The sequence below is a fragment of the Sorex fumeus genome, unplaced genomic scaffold (genome assembly GCF_029834395.1).
Source record: "Sorex fumeus unplaced genomic scaffold, SorFum_2.1 ptg000043l, whole genome shotgun sequence".
NCBI classification, from domain to species: Eukaryota; Metazoa; Chordata; class Mammalia; order Eulipotyphla; family Soricidae; genus Sorex; species Sorex fumeus.
In genome coordinates this window covers 48532975-48559855 of record NW_026606100.1, presented here as the reverse complement: position 1 = coordinate 48559855, position 26881 = coordinate 48532975, and the positions used below count along the sequence as shown (strand labels likewise).

The following is a 26881-nucleotide window of genomic DNA, read 5'->3' as shown; positions in this document are numbered from 1 at the left end:
ACAAAAATAAAGATAGGGGCAAGGAGACAGTACAACGGGTTCGTCGGACACGGCTGACACGGGTCCAGTCCCCAGCACCACATATGGTTCCCTGAGCACCGAGCCAGGAGTGAGCCCTGAGCATAGCTGTGACCCACCAGCACCCCCTCCCACCCCAACAGGAAGTAGGAAACTGGGGGCCACGGCCAGAGAGGCAGTGCAGCAGACCGGGCACTTGCCTTACACTCGGCTAACCCACAATCGATCCCCAATATCACATACGGCCTCCCAAGCCCACTGGGAGTGATCCCTGAGCACAGAGCCAGGAGCCAGCCCTGAGCACACACAGCCAGGTGCGGCACAGAAGCAAGAGCACTGAGAGGCCGAGCAGCCTCCTTCAGAGAAGCTGCGGCCTAAGAGGGGAAGGCTCTTTCCATCTGATGCCCCGCAAATCTGATTCTTATTTTACTGAGGACTATAGAGGTGGTCCAAGTCCAGTATTTTGTTATACTCTTTTACATGGTCCTGGAATAGATAACAAGATAATAGATACTAAGAAAGCACTTACTAGAACATACTAGAATGCACAGCTCTGTGGCCACAGGCTGCCTGGGAGGGAACTGTGCAAGCCACAGGCTCAGTCTAAGTTATGTGACATCATTACATCGCCTACAATGACACGGGAAGTTATTTCTCCTCTCAGGGGGAGGAGCCTGGAGCTGAGATAAGACTGATAAAGGAGGGCAAGAGAGAGAGTCCAGAGGACAAGTAAGGCCAACAGAGGTTCAATTCCCAGCAACTGCGTCTGGTCCCCTGAGCACCACCAGGTGTGGCCCCAAAGCAAAACCAAGAATAATAAATGAGGGTTGGAAGAAGCCGCTCAAAAGACAGACGGCAAGGTTTCCTTCAGGTGAGAGGCTAAAAGAGTTGCGTGATCTCTGAGTCGTGCCAGAACCTCCTCCTGAGCACCAAATGCAAAGCCAGAAGAACCCCCAACCCCAGCACTGCAGGTGGGCTCCACCCCCCACCAAAAAAAAAAATATATATATATATATATATAAAAATGCAAGAATGTAGCCACTTAGCCACTAACTACTGATCAATATCCTTAAAAAATAGATAAGAAAAGTTTATGGAAAAAATACAAATGTAAAAAGAAACATTTTTCATTTTTTTACTTTTAAGGCCAAAACAAACTACCGTCAAGAGCAGGGTGGGCAAACCACAGCCCACCAGGCAAATCTGGCCGCCACCTGTGCTCATAAAGGTTCACCAAAAATAGCCAAGCCCAAGGCCTGGGAGAGAGCTCAAAGCGCAGACCCGCAGTTCTCATGCAGGAGCCTCGTGTTTGGACCCAGCACCTCATGCTCCCTGAGGACCCCCTGGCGTGCCCCTTCCTGCCCCCACCCTAGCCCGTTGTTTTACACCCTCTGAAGCTGCATTCAAAACGCTTTAATCAGGCTGGCACGGTAGTTCAGTGGTACACAAGCCAGGTTCAACACTGATGATACCAACTGGTCCCTCGAGCCCCAGACCAGGAGGGATCCCTGAGCACCGCCAGGTGAGGACCCCAAACCAGGGAAAAACAAAACAGAACCCTAAGTATTTACTGCTTTTGTTGTTGTCGTCAGATGTTGGTTTTCAGTTTCTGGCAATGCTCAGGGGTACTCCTGGCTCTGCACTCCGGAATTACTCCTGGTGGCATTCAGGGGCCCATATGGGATGCTGGTGCAAGGCGACAGCCCCACTTCTTTTGTTCTTTAAAAAAAGTCTACTAGCCCCTAGTCAAAGTCAAAGTGATTTCTATGCTGAACATCAGTACTTCTCAGCCTTTGTTCCGACTGTGGCCCCTTGTGACCTTTATTCCTTCCAGGGCCCCCCCGACCTGCTAGTGGTCCCCATGTCCAGGCCACGGCACCCCCTTTTCTGGAGTTTCACCTGTTGAGGCTGACAGGGGCCATAAGGCGTGTGGTTCAGACACAATGACATATAAAACTTCAGCTAACATGTTCTAGTGAACATAAATTTCATAATACTAAAACAAACAAGTATAAATAAATATACATATATATACACTGTCACATTAATTAAATTAATTAAAGGCTCTCCCGTTGATCATCGATTTGCTCGAGCGGGCCCAGTAACGTCTCCATTGGAGACTTTGTTGTTACTCTGTTTGGCATATCGAATACATCACGGGGAGCTTGCCAGGCTCTGCCATGCAGGCGAGATACTCTCGGTAGCTTGCCGGGCTCTCCGAGAGGGGCGGAGGAATCGAACTCGGGTCGGCCGTGTTGGCCGCGTGCAAGGCAAACGCCCTACCGCTGTGCTATCGCTCCAGCCCCCAGTCATTAAAATCTTAATTCCATTTTTGTTCCTGTGAGCCATATGAATTGATAGCAAATTTTACAATGAGGCACTTGTTAACTGCATCAACTACCAAAAATAACAGTACTAATCTCACTCCTGGCCCAGCCGCCCTCGGCGATGCTGACCCAGCCATCCCGAGCACGGCCACCCCGTCCGGGCACCCTTACCTTCGGGTTGTGCATCACGATGGTCTCTCCGCTGGGGAACTCCAGCCTGCGATGCCACTGGTTGGTGCTCACCGCCTTTTTGTACTCGGCCTGCGAGAGCGGGAGGAAGCCGGTAAGCGTGGAGAAAGTCGTACTGGGAAGCGCGTTCCCTTCTCTGCTCGGAGTCACTCTGTATACAGTCCCCATGTCCTCAGTCACTCCTCCACCACACGGCACCCATCAGATGGAGGGAACCAAGGTTTAGGAAGCCGATTGGTCTCTCGGGATGGTCAGGACAGATGCTGCCTTCTTGACAGGCTTGAGCGGTACCCACTGCACCATCTCCCCGGCCCTTTCTGGTGCGGGAGGCTGGCAGCCTGGGCCCGAGGCATCAGCAAGGCCTTGCTCCTCTGAGCACGGGACAGAGGCCCTGTCTCCGGGGGTTTGCCACGGCGACCTACAGTGGCCCCTGCCTCCACTTCCACGGGGCATCCGCTGTCCCAACAATGTCCCTGGGGATCCCACTCACACTGGACACCCTCACCCAGTCTGACCAGCCTGGCCATACCTGCAACAGCACCTTCCCCGCCTACTTCTGCCTGCAGACCCGAGGAGAGGACTCAGCCTGTCTCTGGAGACCAAGTTCAGTCCCAGCAGTTATTTCACAGGAGCAAAGGCAGAACTGCAGCTTACTCGGGCCCGGCGACAGCCCAGCGGGGAGGGCATTTGCCTTGCATGCAGTTTGATCCCTGACATCCCCTAAAGTCCCCGGAGTCCTGCCAGGAGTGATTCCTGAGTACAGAACCAGGAATAACCCCTGAGCACTGCTGAGCATAGCCCCCTAAAAAAAAAAAAAAGAAAAACAAGAACTGCGGCCCAGCGCCACCCCGGTTCGTGACTCCAAAGCCTTGTGGCCCTTGTCCTCCCATTTTCCTGTTATCCTCGAGGTACTCAGCCCTGCGCAGGAGGCAAACCTCTCTGTGACCCGGAACAAGATGCCAAGACAGGGGAGAGACCATCTGGCATGGCCACTGTCTAAAGTCCTTCGATTAGTAACGAGATTGCCAGGGGCCCACTCCAGGGAGGAGTCCGTCTGTCTGCCTCCTGGGCAGCCCTCAGTGACGGCCCTCTGCGCAGCCAACCCTCTTCTTCCTCACTTGGCTCCTTTTCTTTTAAAACAATTATCTGCAGCTCTTAACAAACAATCATTATAAAAATGTCTTACGAAAGAAGAAAGGTTTTGTCATCTTGAGAATTGTTTCCACTTCCCCGTGTCCTTCCAATCCACAGCTCTATAGTAAATCTTGTCAAGGGGAGCAAGTCTGAATACAGGAAAATGATCCTGGGGGCCGGGGGTGGGCCTCAATGGCAACGTGCGAGTCTTGCACACACGAGAACTCACTCCATCCCTGACATCACAGGAAAAGGAACACAGGGAACCAGAGAGACGGTACAGCAGGGAGGGCACCGGCCTTGCACAGGGCCAACCCCTGGCATCCCATATGATCCCTCCACGTCCCACTAGGAGGGATCCCTGAGTGCAGAGCCAGGATCAGCCCTGAGCACAGCTGGATGTGGCCCAAAACACTAAACAAAAAGACAAGGAAAAGAGAAGAAACACAAGACAACAAGAGATTGGGCTGAAGGATGCTCAAAGGGAGGAAAGCATATGCCACCTGGATCCAGTGCCCGGCGCCACCCGCACGGCTCCCTGAGCACCGCAGGGTAGGGCATCGCCAACCCCGGTTCCATCCCCGGCACCCCAGAACCTGCCAGGAGTAAGCCTCAGCACACACAGCCAGGAGCTGCCCCCAAACAAAACCAAACCAAACGAAAATGGTCCATGGTCATCTTGACACTCCGACCTTTCACAAAAAACTTCGGCGCAGTTTCCAAATGTTCCCTAAAAATAACTGCCGTGACAGAGTAGCTGAACCTTCTAAAATAAGTTGGCAGGAACTGACATCTTTTATCATATTGAAATAATCAATCTACGAGCAGAACATAGAGCCCATTCCTTGAGGTTCTCTTTTATGCCCTTCAACTCTGTTTTATGTTTTTCCTCCATAGATATCATAAACCTCTGACTTTTTTCTTAGTTAGCCTATAGGACTTGGGGGGCGAGGGGAGGCGGAGGGGTGCCTGGGGGTCACTTCCCAGCAGTGGGGGGTGGGAGGGTAACATGGTACGGGGTTGAGCCCAGCATGCAAAGCACCCACTCAGTCCACTGAGCTATCTCTCCAGCCCCCACAGGGTACTTTTGTGTGGCTATGAAAAATACCTTTTGGGGCTGGAGCAATAGCACAGTGGGTAGGGCATTTGCCTTGCACGCAGCCAACCCAGGTTCGATTCCCAGCATCCCATAGGGTCCCCTGAGCACCGCCAGGGATAATTCCTGAGTGCAGAGCCAAGAGTAACCCCTGTGCATCGCCGAGTGTGACCCAAAAAGAAAAACAAATGTACCTTTTTATTTTTTAATATTGAGGGGGTGAGGGGCCCATACTTGGAGGTGCTCCGGGGCTACTCCCAGCTCTGTGCTGGGAATCGCTCCTGGGGTACTCTGGAGCCAGGAATATGGGGCCAGGACACTAGCCAGGGCTGGCCCCGTGCCCAGCGAGCCCCTTTACCCTGAGCAGCCTTCAGACCAGGGACCTTTCCTTCTTCAATGGCTCATGATGGCACACTACCAAGGTGCGTACCACACTTCAGCATAAAAAGTATTTAGTATGGGTTGAAATGAGAAAACTTCGGGCCCAAGAGATAAAAGAAGGGTTTAAGTCTTGCACTGCCCAATTTGATAACCAGCGTCACGTATGAGCCCCAGAATCCGCTGGGACCATCCCTGAGCATGGTGGGGCGTGGCACAACCGCCAAAGGAAGAAGAAAAAATATGGAAGTCTCCTGCATAGCATGTACCAACACATGATCCCCTGAGCACCAGTTTGGAAGCAAGTATGAGCACTGCTGGATATGGCCAGAAAAATAGGAGGAGGAGAGGGAGGAGGAAGGATGGGAGGAAAGGAGGAAGGAAGGAAAGAAGGAAAACCCACAGTATTCGTCTTACCATGGGCAAACTTTCGGTATCAATTTGTCTCTAGAACAGTTTAGTCATCACTATAAAAATCAATACTCCCAGAGAGGACACAATTAGCAATGCCCAAAAAGTACATTTATAGGGGCCGCAGCGACAGTACAGCAGGAAGCGCATTTGCCTTGCACATGGCTGACCTGGGTTCAATGCCCTGCACCCCATATGGCCTCCCAAGCCCCGCCAGGAGCGATTCCTGAGTGCAGAGCCAGAATGTGGCCCAAAACCACAAAGTGAGCACCACTGGGCGTGGCCCAAACCCCCAACCACCACAAAAGGGAAAAAAAAAACTGCATTTATAAATTTTAAAAAGGAGCTACAGAAAATATGGGACCAAGGAGAGCTTGTGGCAGTGTCTGCCTTGGAAGCATTGGAAGCAGGAAGCCACAAACTCAATCATCAAACCACCCCCACGTGTGGTATCTCTGGGCACAGCACAACAAAGGGTGCACCCTGCATGCATCGCACCTGCAGTGTGCGAACACCATAATCACGTGTGACCTCTTGTCACCAAAACAACAAAAATGGGAAGGGAAATGGTATAATTTTTTTTAAGCAAATGTACAATTGTAGCAGCTGTGGGGGATAAAGGAAAAATCTAAAGATTAATGTACAAAAAAATGGTTTACTGCAGAGGCTGGAACAACAATAGAGCATTTGCCTCGCACACCTGGTTCGAGCCCAGCACCCCATACGATCCTTGAGCCCTGTCAGGAGTGATCCCTGAGCAACAAACTAGGCGTAAGCCCTGAGCACCCCCAGATGTGTCCCTCATGACCTCCCCCCTCCCCCAAAATAAATAAATAAATAAAAGTGCTCTACTGCAGAGCATAGTTTGACACGTTAACGGGATTGTGATTTGTTCTTCTTCTATCCATCATATTATGTTCCTCATGAAAGAAAAATTGGGGAAATTAGTCAACGAGCAATGTAACCCGACTGGTGGCTCCTCCACAGACAATAAACCTCCAGGGGAGGATGAGGATGAGGATGAGGATGAGAGGGCTCAGGTGGCCACAGTGCGGCCCTGGCACACAGGATGCCCTGAACTTTATCCCTGGCACCATCCGCGCTGCACTGCGCCCCTGCACCACAATGAGGCCCTGGTGACCTCCAGCTCATGGGAGATAGAGCAGCGCCACCACGTCAGCAAGGGTGGGCCAGTGGGAGCACTGCCAGGACGAGCACTCCCAGGTAGGGCCCCCCGAGCACTGTCTGGCCCTGAGCACCAAGGCCCGTCCAAACAGAAATCTCTGCCGGCACCTACTCAAATCATGACGCTAAGGAGGACCAACATTTCAGAGGGCCCTTGCGATTTTTATATTAGTGTTATTAAACTGCAAGTTTAGTAACAACATCCAAAAAATAGTGACTAAAAAGCATTCTGTTTCCCATGTAAGCAAACTTCTGAGTTCGTTTATTTCAAGTACTTAATCCTGGGCTCTTTCCCCCCCAGCCACACCTCCCCCTGTAGACAGGTACTTTTGGCCCTCTGAGCTCGGGGAAGCTGTCGGGAGACACTTAACGTGTGACTCGCAGAATGCATGAAGGCAACTTGTCGTCATGTTTAGGTGCGCACAGGGGATGCTAGCCTCCATGAACATGAGTGATCATGAACACAGAGGCGCAGGGCCTAGGGTCTCGCACATGGCCCACAGGTGCTGTGCGCGCACGGACACGCCAGGGTTCAGGAGAATCCACACTTAAGAAAGGAACAGAACTTTGGGGCTGGGCACAGCGGGTAAGGCATTTGCCTTGCACACGGCTGACCCAGTTCGAGTCCCAGCATCCCACTGGGTCCCCAAGCACAACCAGGAGTAATTTCTGAGTACAGAGCCAGGAGTAACCCTGTGCATTGCCGGGTGTGACCCAAAAGACAACAACAACAAAAAAGAAATTAGCTGGACCATGTAAGACAATATTACTCCCAGGTCTAAGGAACTTCGGAAGTCCTCTGACTGTCCAGAGTGACTGCGAACACCCGAGGTCACTCCTTCCTGGAGTCCTGCCTGGTGCTGTGACCATCCCAGGCTTCAGCACAAGGACATCAGCAGCCTGTGCTGTGCCCAAGGAGCCTGAGGACGGCGGCACTGAGTGCGCCTTCCTGTGGAGGGGACGGGGCAGGACCAGCCACGCACCTCTAGCTTCTCGCTGAAGTCCTCCGTGTAGGGGATGAACCTGCTGTCCGTGTCACCTTTGTAAAACCAGGTGCAGCGCCGCACCTCGGTGGGCTCCTCCTCCCAGTACACGGCCTTCCGCATCCGGTCATAGAGGTGGACGTCGTAGCGGCCTCCGTCGGTGGCCAGGACCACGCTCTCGGGGTCCGGCTGGACTGGAGCACAAAGTCCACATGGTCAGTCCCGCCATCCCACAGGGTCTCCCGAGCCTTCCAGGAGGGGCTCCTGAGCACAAAGCCACGAGTAAACCCTGAGCACCGAGAGAGGCGGTTACCACCACCACCACCACCAAGAAAAAGGTGGGGATATACAAAAAGGCCATTTTAAAACCCCATTACAAGAAACAATCAGGAGAAACAAGCTCACCAAGAAATGTCTCTGCTCGGGGACTTCTCAGCCTTAGCACATCCCTACGCACTGTCCACCTCAAGAAGTGGCCACAGGCGCATATGCTGCCCGAGTACGTGTGCTGCCTGCGCCCACATGGCTGAGCACATGTGTCGCCCACATCTCCCCTCTTGAGATGTGGACTTTCAGGCTTTTGTGTCTAATACTGGGATGTGCCTAGGGGCTCTCTCCGCCCTTGGAGAAGCCCGGGTTCTTTCCTCTTTCTCTCTCTCGCTCTCTCTCGCGCTCTCTCGCGCTCTCTCTCTCTCCCTCTGTCTCTCCTCCCTCAAAAACCCTCCAAATTAAAAAAAAAAAAAAAAGAAGTAGCCACAGGGGCCGGAGAAATAGCACAGCGGGGAAGGGCATTTGCCGGGCACACGGCTGACCTGAGATCGATCCCTGGTACCCCGTAAGGTCCCCCAGCACCACCAGGAGTGATTCCTGAGTGCAGAGCCAAGAGTCACCCCTGAGCATCTATCGCCGGGGGTGGCCCAAAGCAAAGAAAATGAAGTGTATATATATATATATATATATTAGCATTTTCTTTCCTTTTTTTTCTTCATTGTTTTTGGGTCACATCGGGTAATGCTCAGGGTTCACACCTGGCTCGGCACTCAGGAGTTATCCTGGCAGCGCTCAGGGGACCATATGGGATGCTGGGGATCGAACCCAGGTCGGCCGCATGCAAAGCAAACACACTATGCTATTGCTCCAGCCCCCTATTACAGCATTTTCAAAATTAGCCTAATTTTGAATTAGGCTAGAATGCTGATGAAAGTAATGCCGGGAGGTTATAAAGTTAAGGGTGTTTGCCATCAAGAATGTTTAAGAGCAACATGTGTCTACAGTACAGTAAGTTCAAAACTCAAAGTCTAAATCTCGTCATCAGTCAACTGACCTTTCTACCCACTATACTCACCCTCTGTCCCTGCTCCCTTCTAAGTAACAACTACTTGCTCTTTGAGTCTAAATTTTTTATGACTTGGTTCATGCATTTCTCTCCACGCTGTGAGATCATACAGAATTAAGTCTTTTTCACCTGACATCTTAGTAAGCTCAGCGCCCTCTAGTTTCAATTTCTCAGAGCATCTTCAGGAAAAGGATTCCACAGAAAATGCTTCATCAATGTGCCCATTATAAGGAGTGAGGCAGACAGGAACAATGACACTGAGATTGACTATACCGACTATTTCTGGCTTAACAACTCTGTTCGCAAAGAAGAAAACTACAATAAACAAATACCCTGATCACTTGGGACTCCTCTCAGTAACACCGTCTCAGGTTACAGCCCTGTGAGTTTCACAGTTTAAGAGATTTGACATTATAAAAATAAAAGGGGGGGGGTCTGGAGCAATAGCACAGCGGGTAGGGCATTTACCTTGCACGCGGCCAACCCGGGTTCGATTCCCAGCAACCCATATGGTCCCCTGAGCACCGCCAGGGGTAATTCCTGAGTGCAGAGCCAGGGGAAACCCCTGTGCATTGCCAGGTGTGACCCAAAGATTAAAAAAAAATAAAAAAATAAAAACCCAGGTGGTGGAGACACGCTCTTCACTTCTTCAGTCCCAAAGAGTAGACACAAATGACGGATGACGCTGGGCACTTACCTGAATTATAGGTCTCCTCGAGGTTCAGAGAATCCAGCGCGCTGAAAGCCAGCCACAGCTGCCTGTGCTCCACCTCCTTGCAGTAGAACCAGTGGGGCCGGACAGGTTCGTACTGGTTCTGGGGAAGGAACGGGGGCGGCGGCTGCACCGAGGGGCCCGTCAGCCGGGCGAGGGCCTGCTGCGCCGTCGGAGGGGGCAGGCCCGGCTGCACGACCCCGGGAACCTGCAGGCACACAAAATCAGGGTCGGCACGTTTCTCCAAAGCACCTTTTTTTTGGGGGGGGGGCACTTAGGAGCTCAGTCCTGGCTCTGCATCCAAGGATCAGTCCTGGAGAGGCTGAGGACCACACGTTGTGCCAGGGATGGAACCTTGGTCAGCCACTTACAAGGCTAACATCCTACCCGTTGTACCATCCATCACCCTGGCCCCGCCAAGTTCCAGACTCAAACTGAGGGACTGGAGCGGTAGTCCAGCGGGTCGGGTGTTTGCCTTGCTCGCGGCTGACCCAGGTTCGGTCCCGGGCATCCCTGATGGTCTCCCGAGCCCCGCCAGGAGTGAGCCCTGAGTGAGCCTTGCACACCACCACCAGGTGTGGCCCCCAAACAAACAGACGCAAACTGACATTATTGATAATTACCCTATAGATCTTTCGGAACCACCATTTAGTTTAATCACTAGGTCCCAAAGCACAGTTTTGGTGAATATAGCACCCTCCTTGGAGGAGGGAGATGTGTACACTGGGATGGGGGCGGTGTTGGACTTAGGAGCATAAGAAACCATTATTATCAGCATTGTAAGCCACAGGATCTCAAGGGTTTTGTTTCTTGTTTTTGTTTTTTAAAAAAAGGAACTTCAAATGAAAAGGCTTTTGGGGGCTGAGAATCAGTTGGAGGGCTCACGCGCATACTGTGTGCACAGCCGTCTGGATTGCCCGGCCCTGCATGATCCCAGAGCAACGACAGAAGTGACCCCACGACGTACCAGGAAAGCCCCTGGCTCTATGCTCAGGGGACCGTACATATCTCAGGAGTGCCGAGAATCAAACCAGGCTCAGCTGCACGCAAGGCAAGTGCCTCGTCCCCTGCTGTCCCTAGCTGTCTCTCCGGGCCCAGAGTTACCATTTTTTTAACTTGTAAGAAATCTTCAAAAACCTTTTTAGCAAAACTCCTGTACTAAACTCTTCAGGGGCCAGAGCAACAGTCTAGCAGGTAAGGTCTTAGCAGGTAATAGTCTTGCACAAGGCCACCCCAGATTCGATCCCCAGCATCCCAGATGGTCCCTGAACCCCTCCAGGAGTGACTCCTGAGTGTGGAGCCAAGAGCATCGTCAGGTATGGCCCATAAACAAACAAAAAATAGCCTTTTCATCTGATGAATCGGATCACTTTGCAACATGTTAAACTTCAGTATTACCGAGATCTTATATTGGTATGATTTAAATTAATGACAAGACAGAGCTCATTCCCAATCCCCAAGAGCTTAGCGGGGATAAATACTGTGATTATATTACTACTAACTGTTCCACTGAGTTGGATTCATTCTTCTAATTATTTCCTTTTTTTAAGTCCACTGGGTTCCCTTTGAAAATCAGTGAATAATTGGTTGGGGGGAAAGTATAAGGGAGTTTTATAAAATTACCTCATGCAAATAAATGTTATCTCAGTACTCTCCTGAGAGAGGACTGTCTAGATCCAAACTCCATAAATGTAAATAAAAGGAACTATTGGTGTAATCAATTTTAGGCTCTGTAATTGCGTGTTCTGACTGAATAGGATAATTAAAAAATAAGAAGTCGGCAGTCTGCTGATAATTACTTCAACTCTCACATGTCCTTAGATGACACTTAATGCTGGCATCCCACATTAAAAATCTGGAAATAGTGGCATATAGTTAATTACCTAAAATCAATTACTACTGCCAAGGTCGAAGAGGGAGGGCACTTGTCTTGCATGTAGCGGACGCAGGCTCTATGCTCAGAATCACAGATGATTCCCTGCACCCCACCAGGAGTGATCTCATTGCACAGAGCCAGGAGTAAGCTCTTAGCACTGGCCGATGTGGCCTCCCCAAACACAAACAAAACTGGGGCCGAAGTGAAGTACAGCGGATAGGGCACTTGCCTTGCACATGGCCAACCTGGGTTCAATCTCTGGCATCCCACATGGTTCTCCAAGCACCGCCAGGAGTAACTATTGAGAACTATTGCAAGCGTTGTACAGAGCCAGGAGTAACCTTGAGGACTGCTGTGTGTGGCCCAAAACAAAAAATCCAAAAGAATCGGGGTGGCGGTTGGTAGTAAAGCAGGGGGGGCGTTTGCCTTGCACGCGGCCTACCTGGGTTCGATCCCCGGCATCTCATACGGTCCCCCGAGCACCACCAGGAGTAATTCCTGAGTGCAGAGCCAGGAGTAAGCCCTGAGCATCGCCATGTGGCCCAAAAAGCCAAAGAAAAAAAAAAAAGAATCAGGGGACCATCTGGGTGCCAGGAACAGGCCAGAGAGGGTCCCACGGTAAAGACGCTTTCCTTGCAGGCACCCAAGCCTGGATGGATGGCCCCAGCACTGCATATAGTCAGGCCCCTGAGCACCATCCGAGTGACACATGAGCACAGGGCCAGAGGTAAGCCTGAGCACTGCTCAGTATGGCCCAAAAACCCAAAAAAGCAAAAACAAAAAGAAAATGTTTTAGGCCAGCCAAAGAGGCAGCCCTCAGAAAGAACAGCCTGCCCTGTACACAGCCAATGCCCGGTTCAAACCCCGGCATCCCCTGAGTATGGCCAGGAGCAATTCCTGAGGGCAGCAGAGCCAAGAAAAACCCTTGAGCATCATCAGGTGGTGCCCTTCCCTCCCAAAAAATAAAAATAAGGGGCTGGAGCGATAGCACAGCGTGTAGGGCCTTTGCCTTGCACGCAGCCAACCTGGGTTCGATTCCCAGCATCCCGTATGGTCCCCCAAGCACAGCCAGGAGTAATTCCTGAGTGCATGAACCAGGAATAAACCCCTGTGCATTGCTGGGTGTGACCCAAAAAGCAATAAATAAATAAATAAGTAAAAACAGAGATGGAGCTCAGTGGCGAAGCCACGCTTTGTTTGGAGGTATCCCTGGTTCGATCCCCAGAATCGGCCCGGTCCTGAGTACCGCCAGAGCCAGGAGCTGTGCTGGGGCACCACCAGGCACAGCCCCAAAATCAAACAACAAAATAATGTTCCCTTCAAAGCACAAAAGCTTACAAGAGAACACCCTCTGGCAATGCCACACCCGATCAAGTGGAAGAGAGCGTTGGGGCCAGAGCGTCCTGTGAGGCCTTGCACCAGCCCCGGCACCCCACAGGGTCCCCCAAACGCCACCAGGAGTGACTCCTGAGTGCCGAGCCAGAAGGAAGCCCCGGGCATCTCCAGGCGTGGCCCAAAAATCAAAAAATAAATAATAAATCGATTTTAAAAATCAATCTATCAATCTAAACCTGGGGCTGGAGCAAGAGCACAGCGGGGAGGGCGTTTGCCTTGCACGCGGCCGACTCAGCTTCAATTCCCAGCATCCCACAGGGTCCCCCGAGCACTGCCAGGAGTAATTCCTGAGTGCACGAACCAGGAGTAACCCCTGTGCACTGCCAGGTATGACCCAGAAAAAAAGAAAAAAAAAATACAATCAGTCTAAACCTAAAAAAAAAATTAAAAGTGTTTTGATAGGGGGAGGTGAGCCAGGGGGAAGAAAGGGGCGGTGGGGGTGCGGCCGCTTACCGGGGGCACAGACCCAGGAGGTGCCTGATACATGTGCACCGGGGGTCCTCCCGCGGGCGGAGGCTGGAGGGGCGCGGCGGGGGCCTGGCACTGCTGCAGCTGCGGTGGCGTGAGGTAGGGGTTGGCCCGGCTGCTGACGGGCGTGTGGCGGTAGGGGTTGTACCCCTGCGGGGGCGCGCCTTGCGGGGGGCTGCCGAAGGCCGGAGGGAGGCTGCCGGGCTGAGACGGCGGGTAGGTGCTGACGCCCAGGGGTGCCGGGGACGGAGCACCGAACGGAGCCTTGGGGCCGGCCGGCACGAAGGCACTCGCGGGGTCCTGGGCGCCCGCGGGGCAGGGCAGGCCCGAGGGCGGCCTGGAGAAGGCAGGCTGTCCGGCGGCAGTGGTCAGCGGCGACTGGCCGATGCTCCCGAAGGGATCACTGCTGCTTGAGGCCTGAGAGAAGTAACTGAAGGTCTGCGGCGCCGCCGCGGGGGCCGCCGTCTGGCCCAGGAAGCTGTCCTCCTCGCCCACCTCCGTGGAGTCATCTGCAAAGGGACAGGAAAAGACATGGTGGCCAGGGTGGGTCCTGGGGGGTGGGGAGGGGCCAGAAAGCAGCTCTCAGGTCGGGGTGGCCCCGGGGCCACCTCCAGGGGCTCCCCCACTGACCACAGAGGAGTATTTCATCCTTCTGTGAATAGGACCCCAGACCGGGCGCTGGGCAACTGGACCCCTCAAGCGCATGTTCAGACTTCTGTTTCTAAGAGCCGGAGAGAGAACACAGAGGAGAGGGCGCTTGCCTTGCTCGCGGCTGACCCAGGTTCGACCCCAGCATCCCACAGGGGTCCTGAAGTCTGCTAGAAACAGGCCCTGAGTTCAGAGCCTCAAGTCAATGATGTGGGCCAAAAAAAATTAAAAAAAAGAAAAATGAGGAAAACTAAAGAATTTCTACTTTTGCGTTACAGGGAAAACTAACACCTGTCTCTGAAATTAAAAAGCAGCAGGGCCGGGGCTGGAGTGACAGCACAGCGGGTAGGGCGTTTGCCTTGCACGTGGCCGACCCAGGTTCGATTCCCAGCATCCCATATGGTGCCCTGAGCACTGCCAGGAGTAATTCCTGAGTGCAAGGCCAGGAGTAACCCCTGAGCATTGCCGGGTGTGACCCAAAAAGCAAAAAAACAAAACAAAAAAAAAGCAGCAGGGCTGGAGAGATAGTGTAGTGGGCAGGGCACTTGCCCTGTACACGGCCAACCTGGCTTTGAGCCCCGGAACCATAAACTGGCCCCTAAGCATTAGGAGTGGACTAAGCACTACCAGGTGGGGCCCCAAAACCTCCCACAGAAGTAGCAATAATCCACGAAAGGAAAGGGGAAACTATCCTTCACTCAACGCCTATCTCCGGGACCATCATTATCAGCATGGTTGCATTTTGGTACCTACCCGAATTGTATGTATTAATACAGTGTTTTAAAATAGAAACAAGGGCTGGAGAGAGAGTGCAGTGGTAAGGCGCTTATAAGGCCATGCACACAGCAGACCCAGGTTTGATCCTCGGTACCTCCTATGGCCCCCCGAGCACTGCCAGGAGTAATCCCTGAGCAGACTCAGGGGAAAGCCCTGAGCACAGCCAGCTGGGGCCCCATATGAAAAATGAGAAAGGAGCGGAGAGAGAGCACAGCGGGTAAGGCGCTTGCCCTTCACACAGCCAACCTGGGGGTGACCCCCGACACCCATTTGTTCCCCCCGAGCACCGCCGAGCGAGCCCTGAGTAAAGAACCAATACACACATGTGTATGTGTATATATATGTACATATACATGGCTTTTTTTTTTTTTTAAATAAAGGAAACTGGGAACATTGCTGGAGGGAACTGACACTGGTGGTGGGATCGATGTCTAAACATTCTATGTCTAAACCTCCACTAGGAATAATTTTGTAAATTACCGTGCTATAGTTAAAAATATATATTTAGGGGGCTGGAGCGATAGTACGGCGGGTAGGGCGTTTGCTTTGCACGTGGTTGACCCGGGTTCGATTCCCAGCATCCCATAGGGTCCCCCGGGCACCGCCAGGGGTTTAATTCCTGAGTGCAGAGCCAGGAGGAACCCCTGAGCATCGCTGGGTATGACCCAAAAAGCAAAAAAAAAAAAATATATATATATATATACATTTAAATACTTTTGATTTTTTCAACTGAGATAGAAATAGAAACATGCCCATGACCCACATGTTGAGCTACTCACATGTACGTGCTCCCCCCTCCCTTTCGTACCTCGCCCGCTACCGCAGTCCCCAAGTGCGCAGCGTACTTCACTCCCAGTCACAGAAACTCAAGCGGACCTTCTCTGTTGACAAGAGAGAGGGCGCGCTGGGCCCTCGGCTACAAAGCGCTCATTGTGCACAGGGACAGGTGCTGTTTGCATTCCCAGGGAAAAGTAGGTCAAGCATCTCCGGCCAGCCCTAACCCCCCCCCCCCACAGCGCAGCCCCCACCCCCCTCCCGAAGCCCCCAGAGAACGCCAACTCCAGCTCCTGTTCTCTGGGAGAAAAAGTCACTTTCCACCCCAAGGCCCTTTTTTCTGATTTTCTCGGCCCAAACTGCCCTTCGCTGCAGGCACAACGAAAGCCTTTTCCCTCTCCAGACCTCCGAAGTCCGGCTTCCCTTTCCAAGTTTTAGGAGCCCAGGGCTGTGGGGCCGTCTCCCCCTCACCTCCCACAGGGCGCCCCTGGCCTGGAGCCTGCCCAAAGGATGGTCATCTGCCACAGTCCAGGGCTCAGCCTCTGGGCCAGACTGCTCCGCTCTGACTTGGGGCTAACCCTGAGTCAGTTCTCGAACACGTCACCATCACTTCCCACAAGCACGGCATGGTACTGTGGGCACTGCTGCAAATACGCCTCTGGACTGTCTCTTTGCAACTAAAATAAATAAAATACAGTGTGTCGGGGGGCGGGGGGGAGGCATTTGGGGGCAACCCCCCAGCAGTGCTCAGGGCTAACTCCTGGCTCTGCACTCTAGAATCACTCCTGACGGGGCTCAGGGACCATATGGGGTGCCGGGGGAGAGCATCCAGATCGGCCACGTGCAAGGTTACTGCCCTACCTGCGCTGCTATTATCCAAGTCCTTTAAAGACCAAACCCCCTTTTCCTGGCCCTCCCTTGGCTTGTACCATTCTGATGTCAGGCAAAGGTTCATTAGCTCCCACTCTTCCAGGCCACCGGGACCATGTCACTGGAGGTGTCCCCTGCACCACGAGAGCGTGACCAACCCTCCAGGCTGTTTTTCATCCTTTAAGGCAGTTCTGGCCCACCTGGCCCAAGACTACCACCAGGTGTTTCTGTAACTTTTTCCCAACTACTCCCTCTGACTTTTCCCGGACTCGAGCCTCCTAAGCGTCAACTGCGCTGGGCCCTGCCACTGCCCGCTGCTCCCGGTCCCACATCACCACTCTCAGGACACTGGGAATTGAACCCGGGTCAGCCGCGTGCAAGGCAGACGGCTCCCACTCCGTGCCAAACGGCCGGAGCGATAGCACAGGAGGGCATTTGCCTTGCATGCAGCCAACCCAGCATCCCACATGGTCCCCCGAGCACCGCCGGCAGTAATTCCTGAGTGCAGAGCCAGGAGTAAACCCTGAGCATCACCGGGTGTGACCCAAAAAGCAAACAAAACAAGAATGAAACTCGCCAATATCCACGCAGGCCCCTGGCTCTCTCCCCAACGCTCACTCCCTCAAAAACTCCCTCAGGAAATCTCAATCAACAGGCAGGCCAGGCCCAGCCCTGAGCTGGCCCAGACGCAGAGTCTGACCAGCCTCCAAGGACTCAAAAGGCCAACAGTGCAGCCCTAGAAGTCCCCTCTGGGGCCACAGAGGTAGCCCAGTGGACAGGGTGCTTGCCTTGCATGCGGCCCAGTCAGGTTCAATCCCGGCCCTGAGCACTGCCGAATGTGGCCACCCAGACATACTATTGAATATATAAAAATACTCTTAAGTACTCTTACATCACAAAAAAAGACAAGAACATGGAATGACCCAAGCAACATTCCTGAAGCTGGGATAGTATGAAAAGCCACTGGGCTGGAGTGACAGGACAGCGGGTAGGGCGTCTGCCTTGCACGTGGCTGACCCGGGTTCAATTCCCAGCATCCCATATGGTCCCCCGAGCACCACCAGGAGTAATTCCTGAGTGCAGAGCCAGGAGTAACCACTGAGCATCGCCGGGTGTGACCCAAAAAGAAAAAGGAAAAAAAAAGCCACTGTGGGAGAGTGTAGGATAACATCGCCACAGGGAGCTTAGGTTTATCGGGTTACACAAATCACAGTGCTCCTGAGTCACTCCCATTCCTCTGTTTATCTGTAAACTCTTCTCTGTGCTCTCCTCCCCAGCCAGTTAATCACCTTTTCTCCCTAATCAGATTCTGTTAGCTTATAAGATCAGATCCTTCTAAGAACACTGAACTTGTAAGTTACATCTTAAAGCAATGTCCTTTCTGTATGGACACAGGAAGACAGTTAATGTTATGCTTTTGTAACTTAGGAGTTGATTGACTCCGAATAATATTTACTCCTGGGCATCTGCTTTCTTGACTCGGTTGCCCTTAGTTCCTAGCATCCCAAAAGCAGGGTCCCAACGAGGGACTGAATGGACCCAGGGCAAGCTGTGAGCTACCCTGGCATTGAAATGGGCCAGGCCAAAGCGTCACAATACTCAACTATAAGTTGAGGGCACGATCATGGACAAATGCTGGCATGATCAGAAAGTTACGACGAGACTAGGACCCTGCTGGGATTAGGAAGACTAACCTGGCCTGAGGACTGTGGTCTACACACACACACACACACACACACACACACAAATATATGTATATATGTGCAGAATATAAAGTGAGAGGTCCTCAGGAAGAACCAAACTGTAAGTTTATATCTCTTACTGTGCTCATACAGAATAACGTAGCTAGAGATATTAGAAGTAGATTTACTACAACTATTTAAACGGATTACGAGCTGAGGAAAGAACACACCCTCGTTGGGCTCCCACCCTTGAGCGGATCTCCTAGTAATCTGGAGCAATCTCTTTAGATGAGATTTTATCCTTGAGTTAATCTCCTGGAGGAGTGGTCTTACCTCTCTTTGCTGATTTGTTAATGTTCCACCCACCTTTGTGTCACCACCACCCGTCTTAGTATAAACTTAGTATAAACTAAGACGGTAAGCTCGGAGGAGGCTCGGGCTCCCGAGGGCAGAGTCAGAGGTGAGAGGGGCTCAGGCTCAAGAGAGAGAAGCAGAAGGGGAGTGAAGATTGGAATAAACTACAACTGATACCGACCAGCCTGGCCCTCGTTCCTTCCTTCGCCTGCCCATCGCATTTGACCTGGTGGGGGGGGGGGGGGAAGAAGTGGCGTGAGACTACTGAACAAGGGCGGTGGGAGACATAGGGCGCCGCCAGCCTTCTGAAAACACCAGGAGACCCACAACAGGTCAAAAAGCATGGCCTTATTTACTCCTGTGTCCTCCCACTGCTAGCGGGTCTAGCCAAGTGAGTCCACCAGACCTACTACCCCGCTCTCCAAAGGCCTACGTATTCCTGACTCCTGTTTTGAACTCCCTCAGCCGAGTTAAGTTGATCTCCAGCATACGGGCCATGTTCTGAGACGTTGCGCTGCAGGAACTTTCGACACAGAGGCTGAGAGAAACAAGCGCACTCGCACCAGCACCAGGTGCAAAAACCGGCAGAACCTTCCAGGCCTCCAGTCTGGCCCCCAGCGCTCCTCCACGAGAGACACATGAGTGCTCCAAACACTAACTGATCCCTGTTCCCTGGGCCAATATGCAACCTTCCTGGGGATCAGGGCGCCAGGCACTAAACGAGACCCTAGAAATAGGAAAGTCCAGGGGCCAGAGAGAAAGTACAGAAGGGAGGACGCCTGCCTTGCACAGGGAAGGGCCAAGTTGGATCTCCAGCCCCCCCCCCCCCCGCACCCCACATGATCCCCAGAGCACTGCCAGGAGTGCTCCCTGAGCAGAGTCAGGGGTGGCCCAAAAACCAAACAAAAATGGAAGGGAGGGAGGGAGGGAGGGAAAGAAAGAAGTCCAACAGAAATGGAAGGAAGGAAGGGAAGGAGGGAAAGAAGTCCAACAAAAACGGAAGGGAGGGAAGAAGGGAGGGAGGGCAGAAGGAATGGATGGAGGAAGGAAGAGAAGTCCAGGGAGGGAGGGAGGGAGGGAGGGGGGGAGGAAGGAAGGAAGGAAGGAAGGAAGGAAGGAAGGAAGGAAGGAAGGAGCAACAAAAATGGAAGGGAGGGAGGGAGGGAGGGAAATTCAAGAAGGAAAGAAGCCCAGAAGTCTGCTGCCAACTTCAGGAAGACCACAGACACGTTGAGTTCACACCCACTGACTTAACACTCTGAACCGAAAGCAGCCTCCGATCTGCCAACAGTGCTCCCTCCTCCTCCTTTCCCCAAGAGCCGAACATTGTGGAACAGTGAAGCACAGAGAGTCCAAGGGACACGCCTGAGGTCACACAGCAAATCACCGGCAGGGCCTGGGTTGGCCCGGTTTGGGATTCCCAAATACCAGGCTCTGGGTCTGGCCAACCTGCCTGGCAAAATCGCCCTGACCAGGGAAGCGGGGGTGGGTGCACCCGGAGCGGCCGGCCTGCCGGGCTCCCTGCGTGTGGGCCCCTCGGAGGATGGGGAGCCGCGCTCTGCACACCTCTCCCCTGCAGAAAGGTGGTCTACACCGGGGAGGGGAGGCCCCCTGCGATCACGCCGAGGGGCACCACCGATGCATCTGCACTCCCTGCAAGCACCGGGCTCCTGAGCGTCCCGAAAACCGGGCAGAGGGGACAGTGGGCAAAGAGCACTGGACGCCCGGCCTCGGGGGTCTCCACGCCCCCGGCCACCGACGGCCCCGCCCCGCCACTCTGCCGGTGGGCTGGCAGCGGAGGGGAAACCCCCGCCCCAGTGCAATGCGACCCCGTCCCCCAGGCCTCCCCCCGGCACCCCGCACACCCCCGGCCCCGGGACGCCCCCGCCCCCCACCCCCACCCCAGCTTACCTCCGGGCAAGAGCAAGGAGGCCGGCACGGTGGAGGCCTGCGTGACCGGGATGAAGGGGACGCTGAAGCTGAACTCCGTGGCCGACGAGGAGAAGAGCAAGTTCGTGCCCGACGAGGAGGCGGAGGCGCCGCCGCCGCCGCCGTTAGACTTCCTCTCGGCCATGGCCGCAGCCCACCGCCCGTTACACGTCTACCAGGAGCCGGTGCAGCCCCGCCGACCGGAAGTCGGTCAGGGTCGGGGCCAACACACTTCCGCACCTGCGCACTGCGGCCTCCCGAGAGCGGGCACCGCCAGGAAGCAAGATGGCGGCGCCGGCTTCACGCCCGCGCCCGGGCTCGGAGCTGGGCGCAGGGTGGGGGGCAGCTGGCGCCCACCCCAAACTCCAGGGTCGGACGCACGCGGGAAATCTGGGACGAATGCGGGGGGCGCTAGACGGCCAGGAAGCGAGGACGAGCAAAGATCGGGCGGCCGAGGGGGCGAGAGAGGCGTGGGTCCAGGGTCGCCAGGCTCCCACCCGACCCACGCCTGACCCGCCCACTCGACTTTCTGGACGCAGCTGAGCTCGGAAAAAGAAACTGCAGAGAAGCAAACAAGAGGCCTCTTGTTTTTGGTGTGTCCTCCTGCCTGCAATGTCGAGGTCCACAACCACAAAGACCACAAAAAAATGTTTTTTAAGTTCTAGGGAGAAACTTTTGTTTCAAGAAGGAACCGTGGGATTGGAATGTAGGAATGGGACTTTTTTTTTTCTTTTTCATTTTGTTTCATTTGTGTTTCTTTGGGGGTCACACCAGGCGGTGCTCAGAGGAAGGCCTGGCTCTGGAGACTATATGGGATGCCAGGGGTTGAACCCAGGTGGGCCACGTGCAAGGCAGTCCTCCTACCCGCTGGACTGTATCTCCACCCCCCAGGAACGTGACTTTTAGAACAGCTTTTATTTCACGTTAAAAATATTACCTGCGGGGCTGGAGAGACAGCACAGCGGGTAGGGTGCACACGGCCGATCCGGGTTTGATTCCCAGCATCCCATATGGTTCCCTGAGCACCCCCAGGAGTAACTCCTGAGTGCAGAGCCAGGAGTAACCCCTGTGCATTGCCGGGTGTGACCCAAAAAAGCAAAACAAAAATAATAAAATAAAAATAAATAAAAATAAAAATATTATCTGCGGGGCTAGATAGTTCAGTGAGCTCTTGCTTTGCATGGGACTGACGGGGGTTCAATCCTCAGTACCTCATACAGTGCCCCAGCACCACTAGGCATGATCACTGAGCACAAAGTCAGGAGGAAGCTCTGAGCACCACAGATTACATACCAAAAAGCAACATTTTTAAAAGTTGTGTGATGGGGCTGGAGTGATAGTAAATCAGGCAGGACTTTTGCCTTGCATGCTGAGGACAACCTAGGTTCCATCCCCCCGCCACCCCCCCCCCATGGTCCTCCGAGCCTGCCACAAGTGATCCCTGAGCACAGAGCCAGGAGTAACCCCTCAGCACCACCAGGTGTGTCCCTCCCCCCCCAAAAAATAAGTATGAGGTCAAAGTGCTCTTGGATGTAACTCTTTTTTTTTTTTTTCATTTTTGGGTCACACCCAGCGATGCACAGGGGTTACTCCCTGGCTCTTCACTCAGGAATTACTCCTTGTGGTGTACAGGGGACCATATGGGATGCTGGGAATCGAACCCGGGTCGGCCGCGTGCAAGGCAAACGCCCTACCCGCTGCGCTGTCACTCCAGCCCCGACTTGGATGTAACTCTTAACTGTCATCTGATAAGAAACAATGAGAAAGAGAGAAATAACAGCTAAACAGGCTTTCAGGGTTTTGGAGGGTAGGAGTGGTTCATCAAGAAGGTAAAGAAACTAAAATAGGGGCTGGAGCGATAGCCGACCCAGGTTCAATTCCCAGCATCCCATGTGGTCCCCAGAGCACCGCCAGGAGTAATTCCTGAATGCATGAGCCAGGAGTAACCCCTGTGCATTGCCCCAAAAAGAAAAAAAAACTGAAATAATCAGACTCCCACTCACCATTCACACTTCTCCCTATCTCGATTTGTTTTTTTGATTTGGTTTTGGAGCCACACCTGGCGGTGGTCAGGGCTTTCTCCTGGCTCCACAACTCAGGGATCACTCCCGGCAGGAGCTGAGTGAACCATTTGGGGTGCCACGGATTGAGCCCAGGTTGGCTGGGTGCAAGTGCCCTTTCTGCTGTACTATGGCTCCAGCCCTATCCTCTGCATTAATGCGGTAACAACTGACACAATGGTAAAGGGGGTGCCTTGTGAGCTGTTTCTTCCTTAGAAGAAAAGAATTATGTAAGAGTGGGGTGTGCGAGGGTCGAGCACTGACAGGTGCAAACAGGCTGGAGCCCTGAGTGGTGGCCACCTGGCTTGGGTAATTGGCACTTACAGGAAGAGAAACTCCTACCTTCATGGAGAGCAGTGACAACAAGTTAGAGCAGTTAGAGCAGAGCGAGGCAGTCAGCAGGCCGGGAGGGGACCATGCCGTGGCGGAGGATTTCTCTCTGGAAGGAGTGGAGAAAAAATCGCTCCAGGAGGAGATGAGAGGTTTCAATTCCTAGCACCAAGACTGGACTGGAATACAGAAAATTCTGGCAGTCTTGAGCTTTTTCAGGGGGGAGGGGGGCGGGGGATGCCAGAGGAATTAGGGTCCCACCCAGAACTTCTAGGGGCTAATTCTGGGTCTATGCTGAGGGGTCCAATGGTGCTCAGGGTGCCAGAAATCGAACTGGGGTCAGCTGTATGCCAGGCAAGCACCTTAACCCTGGAGGGCCTATCTCTCTGCCCCCAGACATGAATTATTTTTTAATTTTATGTTCGATTCCTCCTCCCCTCTCAGATAGCCCAGCAAGCTACCGAGAGTATCTCGTCCGCACTGACAAGCTACCTGTGATGTATTCGGTATGCCATTAACAGTAACAACAAGTCTCACTATTTGTTCTGAAATGTTACTGGTGCCCATTCGAGCAAATCGATGAACAACCGGAGGACGGTGCTACAGTGCGTTAATAAAGTTGTTCACGATGATTTATTACATTCAATATTCCAACACCAATCCCACCACCATTACACCTTCCCACCACCATTATTTGCAATTTTCCCAACCACCACCCAAGCCTGCCCCAGTAGCATGCCCTATATGATTTCTTTTGTATGCTTGTTTTATAAATAATTTGCTCAAAATGATCAAAAAGGATTTCCTTAGAAGAAAGTGTGAAGATTGTTGTATCTTACTCTGGAGCAATTAAGCCTTTGTATACGAGATTACTGACAATGATGTTACAGGTTAAGCCTTGTGTGTTCATGTTTTCTGAATCGAGGTTTGTTGCCTTCTACTTTACCTCCCATCCAATGTGGTGTGCTACTCCTGGTATATCAGTGGCGTAGAGTATGAGATATTGTGCAGCTGTGTTTGTTCCAGGAATTCTAAAATTTTGAATGGAGTGATACCGTTGGAGTTAAACTTTTAACTGGATGGTGACTTTGGGGTCCAGAAGCATCTCTGCAGTTTGATGATGTCTTTTGAGATTTATTTATGAGTCTCTGGATCACAGCCAGTTAGTGAGCCTATATGGCACCAGAGACAGTTCATAGGCATCACTGCCAGGCTCTTGGAAGAACAAGAGGATGGGGGGAGGCCGCCCATCCCCGACTCCATGAAAGGCTGGAGATTTTGGTCACAAAACCCGGATAGGCATGCATTTTAAAGAGGACCTGTCTTCTTAAGAAGATGGCCTTAAGCTCTGAAGTCCTGGTAGAATATAGTCCAAGAGGATAGATGTATCACTGCTGTGGGTGAACCAGGCAGGGATTGAACCAACCCTGGTTTGATCCCTGATACTACCTGGTCCCTGAGCTGGGAGAGACCACCCCCCCAAGAACTGCCAGGTACAGCCCCCAGGAAACAAAACAATAAACCCAAGGTCCTTCCCAAGAGTTTGTAGTCAGGTCAGGAAATAGTAAAATACATAATAACTGTAAAGTGTGATAGCAGTAGATTTACTCCCGAACTCCTAGGTTCTTATATATTTTATGAAGGATATGCAGAGAGAGAGAGAGAGATGCTTAAGGAGTTTGTGGGGCAAGAGTGATAGTACAACAGGTAAAGTGTTGATGTGTATGTGACTGACCCAGGCTCTATCCCCAGTACCCACAAGCTCCATGATCCGTGAGTGCAGAGCAAGGAGTAATCCCTGAGCACTGCCGAGCATGGCCCAAAGACTGAAAAAATAATAATAATAACAAAAATCAAAAGCAAAGAGTAGGAGGGACCTGGAGAAGTTTGAGGTGTGGGTTTCACATAGTTACAATATGTTGGGAGAGCCAGAGATGCCACGAGTGGGTGGTAAGAAAAAAGCTGGAAATGAGAGTGAAAACTAGACCAAGGCCAGACAATGCTGGCACTCACTGGTTAGGGATGGAAGGGAGTAGAGAGGGTTTAAAGAGGGTGGAGAGAGGGCCGTGGTGACAGTGCAAAGGGGAGGGCGCTTGCCTTGCAGACCCAGGTTTGATCCCCAGCATCCCAGTGGTCCCCTGAGCCCACCAGGCGTGATTCCTGAGTTCAGAGCAAGGAGAAACACTGGAGTATCATCAGGTGTGTCCAACTCCCACCCCCCCCAAAAAAGAATAAATAAATAAAGGAGGGTGGAGAAATGATAACATCCGCCCTGTAGAAAGTTCACCCTGACTCATATAATCAAACAGATAAGGCGCCAGCAGGTCGGGCAGTTGGCAAGCTGCTGCCTGGACCAGCTGAGCCGTCACGTGGGCATGGCAGGACTGGGGCCATTGTGGGGAGCAGGTCAGAGTAGCCAGGACCTTCATTCTTGGCCCTGCTGAGTGCTGACAGCACAAATGGTGGACTTGGGTTTTTTGTTTGTTTGGGGTTTTTTGGGGGGGGCGGGGGAGGTAGCAGGGAGCTTGGGTCACATTTATTTATTTATTTATTTATTTATTGCTCTTTTTGGTCGCACCTGGCAATGCTCAAGCGTTGGGTTACTTCTGGCTCAGCACTCAGGAATTACTCCTGGCAGTGCTCAGGGGACCATATGGGTAGCGAGGAATTGAACCTGGGTTGGCCACGTGCGAGGCAAATGCCCTACCCGCTGTGCTATCACTCCCGCCCCCTTGGGTCACATTCAGCAGTATTCAGAAGCTACTCCTGGTTCAGTGTTCAAAAGTGCCCCCTGGCAATGGTCAGAGACCATGTGTTGCCAGGAATTAAAGCCAGGTCAAGCGTATGTTAGGCATGTGCCCTCCTAACTGCTATCTCCTGGCCCCAATCTTTCTTGGTTGCTTTTTTTTTAGGGGGAGGGTTCACAACCATCGATGCTCAGGGGTTACTCCTGGCTCTGCACTCAGGAATTACTCCTGACGGCACTTGGGGAAACATATGGGATGCCGAGGATTGAACCTGGGTGGGCCTCATGCAAAGCAAACAACCCTACCTGCTATATTATCACTCCTAATTATCCGGCCCTATTTCTTTCTTAATATGACACTAAAAAACATTTTATTTTATTTTTTTGTCCACATCCGGCAGTACTCAAGGTTTACTCTAGGCTCCATACTTAGGAGTCCCCCCTGACAGTTCTCAGTGAAACATAGGTGATTCCACAGAACCAGCCAGGCCTAGCTAGCTGCATGTAAGGCAAGTGCCTTCCCTCTCTGCGATCTCTTTAGCCTTCTAGATATGTTCAGATCACATGAACGCAAGACAAAGAGTTAGTACAGCAGGCAGGTGCCACTTCCCTTGCACGCGGTCAACCCAGATTCAATCCCCAGCACCCATCTAGTCCCTCCGAGCCCACTAGGAGTGATCCCTCAGCACAGAGCCAGGAGGAAGCCTTGAGCACAGCCGGGTGTGGTCCCACTGCCCTGCATCCCAAAATAGACTATATTTATGTGCTCTGTGATAGTCCTCCACCTAAATAGAATCATAAGTCATGCAGAACGTTTTTGTCAACAAGAAGCTGCTTGGGGGCTGGAGCGACAGTACAGTGGGTAGAGCGTTTGCCTTGCACGCGGCCGACCCAGGTTCAATCCCCGGCATTCCATGTGGTCCCCCAAGCACTGCCAGAGAGCAGAGCCAGGAGTAACCCCTGACCATCACTGGGTGTAACCCCAAAAGCAAAACAAAACAAAACTAAGAAGCTGCTTAAATAGTGGGGGTCAAAGCTCTGTCATCATGGCAGTTTTGGGGGCCACACCCAGCAGTGATCCTGGTGGTGCTCAGGAGACCATAAGGAGTGCCAGGAATTGAACCCTGGTCAGCTTCATGCAGTGTACTCACTCTCTGGCCCCATCAGAGCATTTCACTCTAGCCTCCTTCATCTCCAGTTTGC

At 52.6% G+C, this 26881-nt stretch overlaps 1 protein-coding gene across 2 annotated transcripts in view; it reads right to left on the bottom strand.

Annotated features, from left to right (window-relative positions):
* SEC23IP (SEC23 interacting protein) overlaps positions 1-20739 on the bottom strand; it is a 47635-nt gene extending 26896 nt beyond the window's left edge. For both annotated transcript variants that reach the window (XM_056120401.1, XM_056120402.1), the window contains exons 1-5: positions 20525-20739; positions 13494-14017; positions 9755-9977; positions 7722-7915; positions 2517-2606 (exon numbers count right to left, since the gene is read on the bottom strand). In XM_056120401.1, coding sequence (XP_055976376.1) covers positions 2517-2606; positions 7722-7915; positions 9755-9977; positions 13494-14017; positions 20525-20687 — 1194 coding nt within the window. In that variant the 5' untranslated portion in view covers positions 20688-20739. The remainder of the gene's footprint in view (positions 1-2516; positions 2607-7721; positions 7916-9754; positions 9978-13493; positions 14018-20524) is intronic.
* Positions 20740-26881: the final 6142 nt, after the last annotated feature.